This window comes from Apiospora kogelbergensis, assembly GCF_038363985.1.
Source record: "Apiospora kogelbergensis strain CBS 113332 chromosome Unknown utg000001l_segment0_segment0, whole genome shotgun sequence".
In the NCBI taxonomy this organism is placed as follows: domain Eukaryota; kingdom Fungi; phylum Ascomycota; class Sordariomycetes; order Amphisphaeriales; family Apiosporaceae; genus Apiospora; species Apiospora kogelbergensis.
The window spans coordinates 5,873,216-5,885,175 of NW_027117418.1; the positions used below are offsets into that span (position 1 = coordinate 5,873,216).

Consider the following 11,960-nt stretch of genomic DNA (forward strand, 5'->3'; position numbering starts at 1 on the left):
AACTCGAGGTCAAGCGCCCCGTATCAGCCACAGTAGATACTAGGATACGTTGTGCACCCTGGGTGGCCGTGCCACACTTCGCTGAGTCAGCTATGGGCGGTGGAAGAACACTTATGCGGCAAATAGCAAAGTGTCCAAGTCGAAAGGTAGAGGAAGGGTTCTTGCAACTTGGTAATCGCTCTCTATTGATTCGTATTCTCGCAAGAATAACCTATATTCATGTGCATGCCTATATGAAGCGACATCACCTCCTAATAAGCTTTCGGGATAAACGTGTGCACCAACTACTGGACCGTCTGACAACGGGAATATATATATTACAGTACTTCAAGAAGCAAACATATGCCCTTAATGAATCGCAGGAAACGTTGTTATATTCAGCCAGCGGCTGATCTGCGCAGCTCGAGTTTGGCCCGCATGACAACCGAGATGTGATGCAACCACCACGCCCAACTTGGGGGTACCCTACCTGCATCTGCCATCTGCGACAAGCAACGAACGACGACTTAACGGCTACGCCAAACCAAGATGTCTTGATAGCTTGATGGTACGGGTACGTTATACATTCTCTATCTTATGAACACGATAATGTCAAATTCCTGCGAATGAGTTTGCGATGCTGCATCTGCTGCTGGTCAGTCATGCGACTAGAGCGAGTGCATAGTGGGCAGCAAACAAACCCGAACGTTGCATCGCATCGCGGGCTTGCCGGCACTTGCATCAAATGGCTATGGGGATACTACTATGTAAGTACAAGCTCCAAGAAACCAATTCCCGAATTTGCGGGGCAATGCAGGATTCCTATGGTAGCATCGTCTCCCCGTAAATCGGAGAGGATCAATCGTTTAAAGTGAGGAATCACGAGACATCGTCATGTTGATCTGTAGGCCACGACTTTTATTAGCAGTCGCCCGACGCCGCCTGAGGTTGTTGCACAGCTACAGGGTAGGGGGACGTGGAATCTAGCTAATTTAGGCGTGCACATCATGTCCACTAATCCAGCTCCCCCACCGACCACGTTTTGTCCTCCACTGCAAAACAGAACTCATGAGACCTGGTCGAGGTCTGTCTACTGGTCTGTCTGGGTGCTGAATGTGTCTTCGACCAGATCAGGGTGTCCGCAGAGGCACGCAGTCCGGCTGTCAGGCTGTAATCGACTCTTACATATTCGGTTGACCCCCCCTCTCTCTCTCTCTAGTCGATCATACATCGGCTGTCATATTACGGGGTTCTCCCCCCACGCAACCCCCAAATCAATCTACATGCATGCCCAATCCTGATTCCAATTGTCGGAATCTCCATCGGGCATCGGCTTATTGGGAACTCACGCTAGGGTCGGTTGGTCACCTAGTAGGTGCCAGTCTCCTCAAGCCTCCCAGACCTCCCAGACTCCCAGACTCCCAGACTCCGTCGGAGTGTTGCCCGCTGGCCTGCCCGGGAAATCCGTCCCATTCGAAGAATTCCAGAAACCTGCCCCCCATGGCATGTTTTATGTGGTTAACGATGGGATCCTGGTCATCTACCTCCACCGCACATTGAACCGATGCTTCCCTACGCCCTCGACTCCATCCAACTTGGGATATCTAGTCAGCAGGCGCAACGGCAAAAGCTCTTCTCGACCTCAGCCCAAGTGCTTACTTTACATTGCCCATTCGTGGTCAATTGTCACTGGCCAGCATATGCACGACGTAAGCCGCGGCTTTGGAGTTCGGCTGGCTTGCATCCCACAACCCAGTCGCGCTGGTGTGCCTGCTAGCAGAAGCCCACTTGATGGAGTCCAGAGTGTGCGCAGGCGGCAACACGGGGCCGGGTTTAATTTTGAGACGATCCTACCGGGAAGGATGCCGTCATGTCATGCTGTAATACCTGACCCCCTTCCCCTTGATACGCAGAAACTCTGTACTTGGCCAGCTGCTGTCTTGCCCGTCCATCTGATTCGCCCGTAGACCCTGGCAATAGCCCTTTGACGTGCATAGCACTAGTCGAACAAGGTGCCTTTCCCACCTGCCAGCAGCACCAGGCTTCCGGTCAGGCTCGGAGGCCTAAGGCCTCTTGGCCTCTTCTTTTCCCAGCAAACCTTTGACCGACCGACCAAACCCAACAAATCTGGCGGAGCTGGTAGTTCCAGGTACGCTGCCACTACTACTCTGCGGACCGCCGCCCATGGGGGACGCTTTTCTAGCAACATCTAGCGGCACACACACACACACCCTCCATTCTCCGTATTCCATTTCTCCCGCAAAAAAAAATTGGCCATCCACCCAGGGGCTAAGGAGAGCTTGCTGGGGAAGAACCGGCTGTTAGGTTCTGACATCAACTATACATACAACAGCAAGCATCCTTGCGTCCTCTTAGCTCCACCCTCTGGTTGCCCAAACTCATATTACCGCGAAGTTTCCTCCCGTTTCTCCTTTTTCCTTTTATTCAAACAGTCTGCCCAGTCTGCCCTTCTTCGTTTATGTGAACCCAAAAGCTGCACGCACGCCGAACCACTCCTGTCTTACCTTACAGAAAACCCCGCCTAGCCATTGCTTCCCTCTTTGCTGCTCATTGGATAACATCTTTGGCCCTGGCTACCTACACCGAGCTTACCCAATAGCTCCCTCCTTGGCTTGGCAGGCGTTTGCTAGTACACCGATTGTGTTGGCAGCACATGCTCCGGATAATATATCAAGACACGCATACTCTTACACACTCTCGTCAGGTCTTGATCCCTGTGGCACGATGCTTTCCTACGACCATAAGATATCACTGAATGGTGCCCCCACACCTGCTCCTTCGAACATGGCTTCTGACATGAACTCTTTGGGAGCCGACCCGAAGCCACTGAACACAATTATGACGCCTAACGTATCAAATGCTGCTAGCAATGGCAGGCCTGCGCCAAGACACCATCACATCTGGCTGGTCACGGGTCCTGCCGGCTGTGGCAAGAGCACTGTTGCGCAGCACATCGCAGAAACCCTCAGTGTGCCATACATAGAGGGAGACGAGGTAGGCTGCGCTCAATAACTGAAAACACCCACCAGGCGCATTGCTAACACGAGTGGCGCAGTTTCACCCTCCAGCGAATGTTGACAAGATGCGAAATGGCATCCCGCTCACGGACGCTGATCGATGGGACTGGCTCACGCTATTACGCGAGGAGTCGCTGCGGCAGCTGTCCAAGGGCAACGAGAGTGTAGTCCTGACATGCTCCGCGTTGAAGCGCAAATACCGCGACGTCATTCGAGTTGCGCCCTACTATTCGCATGATGTCTTATTACATTTCATCTACCTGCACGCTCCTGCGGATGTGCTGCAGCAACGAGTAGCAGCCCGTCAAGGCCATTACTTTGGTGCGGGCATGGTCGAAAGCCAATTCAAGATACTCGAGCCACCGAGTGCTGAAGAAACGGACGTGATCAGCATAGACGTGAGTCAGAGCATGGCAGAAGTGCAGCGGGAAACGTTAGACAAGGTGCTACACACAATCGACGAGGCTGCATAAAGCAACACCTTCTCCTGCATGAGTACAGACAGAGATAGCATGGGTACAAGGGAACTACTGCGGGAACGACTGCCCAACTCCACTACCCTGTACGACTGGTGCATCTCCAAGTCAGCCCAGGGGCAATGTTTAGCCGGCGTTCTGGACAGCTAGAAACCCCGGGGCAGGAGTCGGTGGACTTGCGCCTCTTTTTTTTCTCTCTTTTTTCTTCTTCTTTTGGTCCTTCTCTCTTTAGGTTCAGCGGTTGAGGGACGGATACGAACAGCATACACGACTGGCAACCTGCACGGCGCTCCGGGCCCCAACATGGCATACCAGGCGTTCATGGATTTCGGTTTGGATTTGCCCAGGGCGATTTTTGCCTTTTGGGAGTGGAGGCTAGAGTGGTTCTTTTTCTTTCCAAGTTCATTTTCCGCACCAATGACACACGGGCGGCGCCACGCAGTGAGCGAATTCCCACGGCGACTTGTACCCCGTCATCGGGTTGGTGGGTTTGCGTCTGCAGAGCAAACCCCGAATGGCATTGCCCTTCCGCTTCTGATCAACTCTTCTCCCTATCAAAGGTTAGACATGCCGGTGAAGATGTGAAGGAAGGCGTGCAATGAATGCTGCAAGCATCTTCCATATTAGTCATGAGGACAATTGATATCCATTCACAACAACAAACTGTGCCGCCCCCAAGTTCTTGGTGTGCTAGCCCGATATTTCAAGTGTTCTGAAGTGCATGAAGTATGTCCCTCACTAGAGACGGGAGGCCAATAGAGAAGCAGCGGACCTTGAACCCGGTGCAGTATACGGCGAGGTAGCAGGTATCCATCCATGCATTAACCCGTTATAGTATATGTGTGTGTGTGTAACTAAGCGCGCAAAATGCAGGCTCAGCAAGTTCGGTACCGCGCGCCCGTCAACCCTAGCAGCAATCCTACGTACAACAACCTGTACTGGGTCACACTTTTTTTCTGGTTTTCAACCGGTGTAGACTGGGCATGCAGGGGGCATATATGTGAGTACGCTCGGCGAGCCGTCATCCGTCCACTCTCGCTCTCATGAGTTACCCCTAACCATGTTTGTCTACTCGTACAGATGCCCCAACCTGGCCAAGATGCCGGATTTGCACAAGAGATGGTGAATATATGTAGAATGATATGCTTGCGTGGTTGGGCACTGTCCTTGTTTACATCGCTACGCTTGTAGTGCGTATGTATGCGCCAGGCTACACGTCATAAAGGGGAACGACCACACACACTCATACAGGTATGTAGACACGGATAGGAAGTCCAAAGTCGCCATTTTGTCTATGACTATAATGGTAATAGTATACGGGAAACTGTAGAGACGCCGCCCTTCCGTGAATTGAGCGTCGCATATGCTCGGCGTCCATGTAACCACCACACCCTCTTTCGGTTTCGCGCCCGCTCGATGGGGCCCCCTCATCCCCTCGTTTGATGCATCCAGTTTCCCAGTTTTGAAGGCTCCTCGACTCATTGTGCATACTGCCTATTATGAAGAACCCAAGCCAGACAGATCAGATTGGATCAGATCATCCCCGCGTTTGCAAACGCACGGCGCGCTCTTTGCAGGAGGGCGTGCAGTATTTGTATGTGGTGTCGCCCCCTGCTACCTCGTAGCATCGAATGTGACACTGCACTGGACGCCACAATCGCAGTACGTGCGCTTTCATCCTGTCTCTTGTAATAAGTGTCGGAAGTGAGCGTCAAAAATCGGAAGAAGGAGGAAGGGAGGGAATTAACAGTCGGTCGGTATCATGACGAGATGAGCTTTCTTTTACCGAAGATGCAGAATCATCTGATCCGGCTGTTCGACCAACCGCCTGACCACTTCGGCGGCCCGGGCCATGGTCGCACCATCGACGACACGGTGGTCAGCGCTCCAGCTGAAGTTGCAGATCTGCCTCCTGACCACGGCATCGGATCCATCGTCGAAGCCGGGCACCTCGCGCATACGACCCACACCTAGGATGGCGACGGCTTTGTCAACGATGACGGGAGCCAGGTAGGTGCCGCCGATATTACCGATGTTGGAGACGGTGATGGTGCCGCCGCTGAGGTCTAGGACCGAGAGCTTGCCCGTGGTCGCGAGGCTCTGCAGCCGCGCTAGCTCGGCGGCTATCGAGTACACGTTCATGGACCCGACGTTCTTGAGGACGGGCACGAGCAGGCCCGCCGGCGTGTCCATGGCAATGCCGATGTTGTGCTGGCTGCGCATCACGAGATTCGGCTTGTCCGTGTCGCTGTCGACATCGACCCGGGCATTGAGAATGGGATACTGGTACAGAGCCATGGAGACGGCCTTGATGATGAAAGGCAGGTAGGAAACTTTGGCCAAGTCGCCCTTTTCCTTGGCCAGAGTCGCGTTCAGGCGGCCGCGCAGGCTGTGCAGCCGCGAGAAGTCGATCTCGTCGGCGTAGATGAAATGCGGTATGCTCAGGGAGCGCGTCATGGCTTTGAACATTTGCGCCTGCACATTGGTGAGCGGGGTGGGTGTCTCTATTTGCGCGTTATCTGCCGTTGTTTGGGGATAGGAGAAGGCAGGCGATGCTGGGTTGGAGGGCGCTGCCCCTCCTGCTGCCGAACTGATACGAGAGGTGTCGCGGTCTTCTGCGAACTTATAGACGTCTTCTTTCAGCACGCGCCCATCCTTGCCGGTCCCCGTATCTCGGTAATATCCACTGTTAACTCCTTGGAGAGATGGCGCACCGCCGGCGTTGCTAACGAGCCGTACGTGCCATTGTTTTTGGACAGCCTGGCCTGGCCATTGCCCTTGATCAACGACGCCTCCGTGGGCGCCGGGGCTGCTGCATTTTGGTCTTCGGAAGGCCGACCGGCCTTTAGTTCTTCATCCAGCTGCAACGACGCGCCCGCTTCTTCTCGCCGCGAAGGCTCGGGGACCGTCAATGCTTCTAGGTCTTCTTTCTTGGCGTCGCCCTGGATGTCGATATCCACGAACGGCTTGCCGACCTTGGCCATGTCGCCCGCCTCATAGTGTAGCTTTTTGACGACGCCGCTGAATCGACTGGTGATTTCGACCGAGGCTTTGTCGCTCTGGACTTCGCAGAGTGGGGAGAACTCCTCGACGCGGGCTTCGGGCTCGACAAACCATTGAATGATCTCGCATTCCACGATGCCTGTGCAAAGAGTGCGTGTAAGTGGGACATCCAATGACGGTGGGGTGATGGGACAAGGGACAAACAGAGGACGACCTGCCTTCACCGATATCTGCGAGCAACACAGGCTTTACGACTCGCATCTGCCTCGTGGAATGGAAACACTTGGCCCACGGGTGCTGGTGCTGGCCGTAAGCACCACAGACGACGGCCTGGTTCAGACGTTTGTATAAGTGCCATTGCCGGCGGACCGCGCGGGAACTTTGCTGGAGAAACATTGCGTGTATATATCCGAGAGATTCTGCTCTATACGTCCTCTACATAGTCTTGCAGGGAAAGGGAGAGAAAAGAAAAAGCGAACCAGAAATTGCTTGCATGCTCTCAAGGCATTGCCCTATCCCTCTCGGCGGCGTAATTGAATACCGAATTGGCGGCCGCCCTGGGGAAAGTCAAGCCAACCCCCCGCGAGGGCCGCAGTTAGCCGAATCTGGGGTTTGCCGCTGTGAGCCGGCGCACTGTTCGTGTTCGGCCTGGTCGTGTCGTGGCCTGTGACGTTAGGGGTTCGGCTTAGTTACTGGGGCTTGCTTGATATATCCATGCATATCCATGCTGTTTGGCAAGACCTCGGTATTTGCTACATGCAGAGAGAGCATGGCGGGATTGGCAGAGTGCAGGGGCAGGCAATCCGGTACGTACAGGCTACTACAGCTTTATCTTAGCGTTGTCGTAGTCGCAGTCGCAGTCGTCGGGTCCGATAACAGCTCCATCTCTGGATGTGCAAATTGCCAATTGCCCTCCCGCAAAGTCCACGGCCCCGTCGCATGAGATGCTGAACAACCGAGCCATGTCCTTCGTGCCCCGGCCGCGATTGCTCTGCCGCCTGTGCCAAAGCCGCTCCTTCAGCACGTCGTACCGGTGGCTTGCAGCAGGACAGCCCGCCGCCAGGAAAGGCGCCTCCCCACGACGAGCAGCCCCTCCAAAGCAGCTGCCGCCGCCGCCGCACAGGCTCCCCGAGGCAAGTCGTCCCGCCGCCTTCGGAGCAGCTCGCCGCTGCCCCTCGAGGATATGGCAAGCGCGTCGAAGAGTTTACGCCTGTCCCGCTGAGCCGCCCGATCGGCATGCCGTACCCCCCGGAAGAGGGGCAGAACACGGGCATCGACGAAAGGACCTGGAACCAGCGTCGCAAGGACTTCTCGACCATGTCCAGCTCGGCACGCTGGTCCCAGCATTTGTCAAGGAGAGAAGAGCTGTATGTGACCACCAACCCGATCCGCTACAAAGCGTCCTCGTGGCAACCGAGATGTAGGCTAACCGTCGATCCTGTACAGGAAAGAAAAGTTCCGACGACCTTATTTCCGCGACTGGGGCAACCTGCAATTCCAGAAGGGCAAGACTTTCTATCCGCCGCCGCGTCTCTTCAAAGGCGACGTCTCGCTCTACTTTCCGAACCTGTACGGCCGGACGCTGCTCAAGGGCCGCGGCAGCCCCGAGCGCGACACGACGCCGACGCTGGCGGGCAAGACGTCGGTCATCTCCATCTTCAGCGGCACCTGGGCCGACAACCAGGCCAAGTCGTTTGCCGGCGCCGCGCAGAACCCGGCCTTGGCGAAGCTGCTCGAGGAGAACCTCGACGTGGCTCAGCACGTGAGTGTCAACGTCGAGTCGGACGGGCTCAAGCACATGCTCATCCGCCTGTTCCTGGGCGGCATCCGCAAGCAGGTGGGCGAGGCCAACTGGGGCAAGTACTTTATCGTAAAGAACCCGCTCTCGGACGAGATCCGCGAGAACGTTGGCCTGCTGAACGGCAAGGTCGGCTACGTGTACTTGGTCGACAGCCTTTGCCGGATCCGCTGGGCCGGCAGTGGTGAGGCCAACGATGAGGAGCGAGACGGTCTGGCCAAGGGACTGCAGCGGTTAATCGACGAGGAGAGGAAGAAGGCTTGAAGATCCTAGCCAGCCGCCAAGTCGAAGCAATCAATGTATAAAAAGAGATTGTGTACTACAATTATGTCCAGCCACCACATTACTAGCTACATGTTCTCATAGTAAAAGACACGCAGCTTCCCATACACACACAGCCCGAGGCAGGTCACCATGAGGAAAAATAGGTGCCTAAGTATACTTGTCAAAACAGCACGCTCATCTGCTTTAGGCAACGACTTCAAGTTTAATCAATATACAGAGGCTGGTGGAAAGAACCCAGCTGTATCCTGCTGCCTTTACAGCCTACACTACATACGGCCTTGTTGCCGTTATGAACCGGAACGCCATGCCACGCCAATATCCTATGCAAACCGTAAGGCCAGGAGCTATCAATGTTTTTTTCTTCTTCTTCGCGGTCATCACCTGTAGCCCCACCCGACACCCGCCCCTTTCGTTACAGAGCGAACCAGAACACCAGGAAGCAGAATGCAATAAAGGATCCCATAATGATGCCGTCCCTTCGCTTCCGGGCCGAGATCTTGCCGATGAGGGAATTGAGCCCAGGGACCTGGCTGGCGGCCAGGGTGATGCGGCGGTTGATGTTGGCAAAGGTCTCGCGCTGCAGGTGGAAGCTCTCCTGGGTGGCGTAGGCCTGGCTCAGAACACTGTCGACCATGTTGTGGCTATTGTCGACGCGGGCGCGCTCGTCGAGCATGTACTCGGCCTCGGCGGCCTCGGGGTTGCTGGCGTGGTAGGCATCGATGTCGGAGCGCACGTTGGACAGCAGGTTGGCGCGGTTGCGGGCCTCGGCCAGGTTCGAGCGCAGCCGACCCAGGTCCCGCCGGTGCTCCGTGAGCTTCTCCCGCAGAAGCGACAGGTTGTTCTGTTTCAGGGCCGAGGCGCCCATTTCCGAGTCCAGCAGCCGCGCCAGCTGGACCACCACGCCCTCGCGCCGCTCAATCACCTCCTCCAGCTTCGCCTCCGTCTCGCGCTCCTCGGGGGTCGGCTTGGGCGGTATGTTGGAGACTTGGGCGTACTGCGAGTAGGTGTGGAAGAGGGTTTCCGTCTGCGAATCTCGTGTCAGCACATGGCATGTTCCCTCGAGAATAGGAGGCCATCTCCCTGGCCTTTCTTACTTGTGACTCTAATGCCCGAGCTTGCTGTCGCAACTGGGCCCAGCCCGGGTTTCCTGCCGCAGACGACATTGTGCAAGTGGCGGAATTCGATCAACGGATGCTCAGTTACTCCAAGGCTGCACTGGTCTAGTCAATGACATGGATGCCGGTCTGGTCGGGTTCACGTGCGTCGACTCGTACTGCCAAAGGCCAAGTGTGGATAATGCGGTTGTAGATTTGGTAGGTCTGTACTAGTTGGGCGTGGATAATGGGGACATTGAAACGCGGTCGCTATTTCTCATTCATCCAATGTCCACGTCGAAGCTCAGTTCCGGCCGACTATTTGGGAGTGGCAGCAAGGGTAGTGAAGTAGTTGATGGATCAAGCAAGCGGTCCATCCGGACGGAATCAATAGTCAGTCAGGACGGTCAGTACGGTCAGTACGGAGTAGACCCAGACATCACTCGCTCGGGGGTTGCGTAGTGAGTGCATGGACTTTCGGTAGCATTGACACGCCGCAACGCCGACGGAAGACGAAACATACATGGAGGTGTCGACTAGTCGGCCTGCTGTGTGTGGCTTTGCGATTAGCTGTGGCGCAGGCGATACCAGATACCAGATACCAGATACCAGATAGATTACTAAACCAATCGGCTCTCCCACCTGCGAGCACACACACAACCCTAAGTTCGTTTTCCACACCAGAAAGCACAATTTGGCCGGCCCCCCCAGCGCCCGAATTGGCTGACCCCCGATTTTTTTCTATTCGAACTAGGAGGAATCGTCAATCTGAAATCCAACCGACGAGGAGGAGACCGTCAATTCCTGCATCACAGCAACAACCTCAGTCCTTTGTCAACTAACTCCAGCAGCGACGACTCAAAATGGTAAGTCAATTATCGTTTTTGCCCTCCTCCATCCGTCCCTCTTGTTTCACGAATTCCTCGCGCAATACAATCAGGCCAGTCCAGCTCCGACGACAAAGATGGAAGATCAAATTCGACTTGGCTGTCCCGGTTTTCACGGGGCGCTGTCAAACCACACAACTTGACACCTCGCTCGCACCACCACCCAAAACCCATCACCATATCTACCGATGAAACAAGAAACAACATCTGGGATTCCATGTCGTACGGGAGCATCGTGGGGCTAACCAACATGTTTTCTCTACTTGCAGTCTACCTCCAAGGTTAAGGCCGGTACCCTGTGGTCCAAGAACAAGGACGAGCTCGTCAAGCAGCTCGGTGAGCTCAAGACTGAGCTGGGCCAGCTGCGCATCCAGAAGATCGCCTCCTCCGGCACCAAGCTCAACCGCATCCACGATCTCCGCAAGTCGATCGCCCGCGTCTTGACCGTCATCAACATCAAGCAACGCAACCAGCTCCGCCTCTTCTACAAGAACAAGAAGTACCTGCCTCTCAACCTCCGCGCTAAGCAGACCCGTGCCATCCGTCGCCGGTTGTCACCCGAGGAGAAGAACGCCCAGCTGGAGAAGACCAAGAAGCGCAACACGCACTTCCCTCAACGCAAGTACGCCGTCAAGGTATGTGGTCACCCTTTTCCTCTTTTTCTCCCTCTCTTCTGGATCGCCGAGATCTCTGGTATCCGCAAAGATTTTGTCAGTGGGTCGGGACAAATGGGCTAACTTGACAAACTCCAGGCCTCCGCATAAACGAATGACTTTGGGGTAAAACGGTAGCGATGGGGAATTCTGATGCTTGTACGTGCTAGGTGATGGAGGCGCGGCCGGCTATAGATGAATCTTACGAGGCAAACGAGGAACACGATTTGTATCCTTGTCCTCGATAAAAGGGAATATCTGATCTTTGCATGGCATCACACGGCTTTTCGGTTCATCAAACAATGGTCACGGTGTTATGAGGTCGATTCTACGCAGCAAAATTATAGCTGCACAATGAATTGCGCATTCATTTGCGTTATGAAAGATGTTCCGCTGGCCGTGTTACGATGCCTTTTCGACTCGTGACCGCCAACAGCCTGCTGTACGAACTCATGCTCTCGACACTGTCACGACACCCTACTCTGGTCGATACATGCCGAGGTGATGCCTTCTGTTGGTACTGGAGTTGGAAATGGGCAAAACTGTTATGGTAAATTCTGTCGTGGCTACTAGACGTCGGTGACGAGGCCCCCTTATTCCCATGGTCTTCTTCGAGATGAAGCGCTACATAATCGACGATGATGTCATAGTATGAGTATTTGGCTATCTCCTGTATGATGGATCGAAATGTCTAGGATGAAATGTTCTTTACTTCTACGAGTATGCTACCCGCTCCTCACGCAGCAA

General features: G+C 54.8%; 5 protein-coding genes across 5 annotated transcripts; 3 read left to right on the forward strand and 2 right to left on the reverse strand.

Annotated features, from left to right (window-relative positions):
* Positions 1–2,724: 2,724 nt before the first annotated feature.
* Positions 2,725–3,490, forward strand: PG998_001887 (thermoresistant gluconokinase; the record flags this gene model as incomplete). Its single annotated transcript, XM_066868705.1, has 2 exons — positions 2,725–2,994; positions 3,056–3,490. The coding sequence occupies 2 exons, from the start codon at positions 2,725–2,727 to the stop codon at positions 3,488–3,490; spliced, it is 705 nt and encodes a 234-aa protein (XP_066737120.1).
* A 1,785-nt stretch (positions 3,491–5,275) lies between these two features.
* Positions 5,276–6,892, reverse strand: PG998_001888 (Lipoamide acyltransferase component of branched-chain alpha-keto acid dehydrogenase complex; the record flags this gene model as incomplete). Its single annotated transcript, XM_066868706.1, has 3 exons — positions 5,276–6,179; positions 6,224–6,635; positions 6,721–6,892. 3 exons carry the CDS (start codon positions 6,890–6,892, stop codon positions 5,276–5,278), a joined length of 1,488 nt encoding a protein of 495 aa, XP_066737121.1.
* Positions 6,893–7,265: 373 nt separating this feature from the next.
* Positions 7,266–8,558, forward strand: PG998_001889 (uncharacterized protein; the record flags this gene model as incomplete). Its single annotated transcript, XM_066868707.1, has 3 exons — positions 7,266–7,302; positions 7,560–7,863; positions 7,943–8,558. 3 exons carry the CDS (start codon positions 7,266–7,268, stop codon positions 8,556–8,558), a joined length of 957 nt encoding a protein of 318 aa, XP_066737122.1.
* A 433-nt stretch (positions 8,559–8,991) lies between these two features.
* PG998_001890 (vesicle transport v-snare protein) lies at positions 8,992–9,742 on the reverse strand (the record flags this gene model as incomplete). The annotated part of the gene is made up of 2 exons (XM_066868708.1): positions 8,992–9,603; positions 9,674–9,742. The coding sequence occupies 2 exons, from the start codon at positions 9,740–9,742 to the stop codon at positions 8,992–8,994; spliced, it is 681 nt and encodes a 226-aa protein (XP_066737123.1).
* A 641-nt stretch (positions 9,743–10,383) lies between these two features.
* On the forward strand, positions 10,384–11,461 carry PG998_001891 (60S ribosomal protein uL29). The gene is made up of 3 exons (XM_066868709.1): positions 10,384–10,539; positions 10,830–11,195; positions 11,313–11,461. The coding sequence occupies exons 1-3, from the start codon at positions 10,537–10,539 to the stop codon at positions 11,322–11,324; spliced, it is 381 nt and encodes a 126-aa protein (XP_066737124.1). The 5' UTR covers positions 10,384–10,536; the 3' UTR covers positions 11,325–11,461.
* Positions 11,462–11,960: the final 499 nt, after the last annotated feature.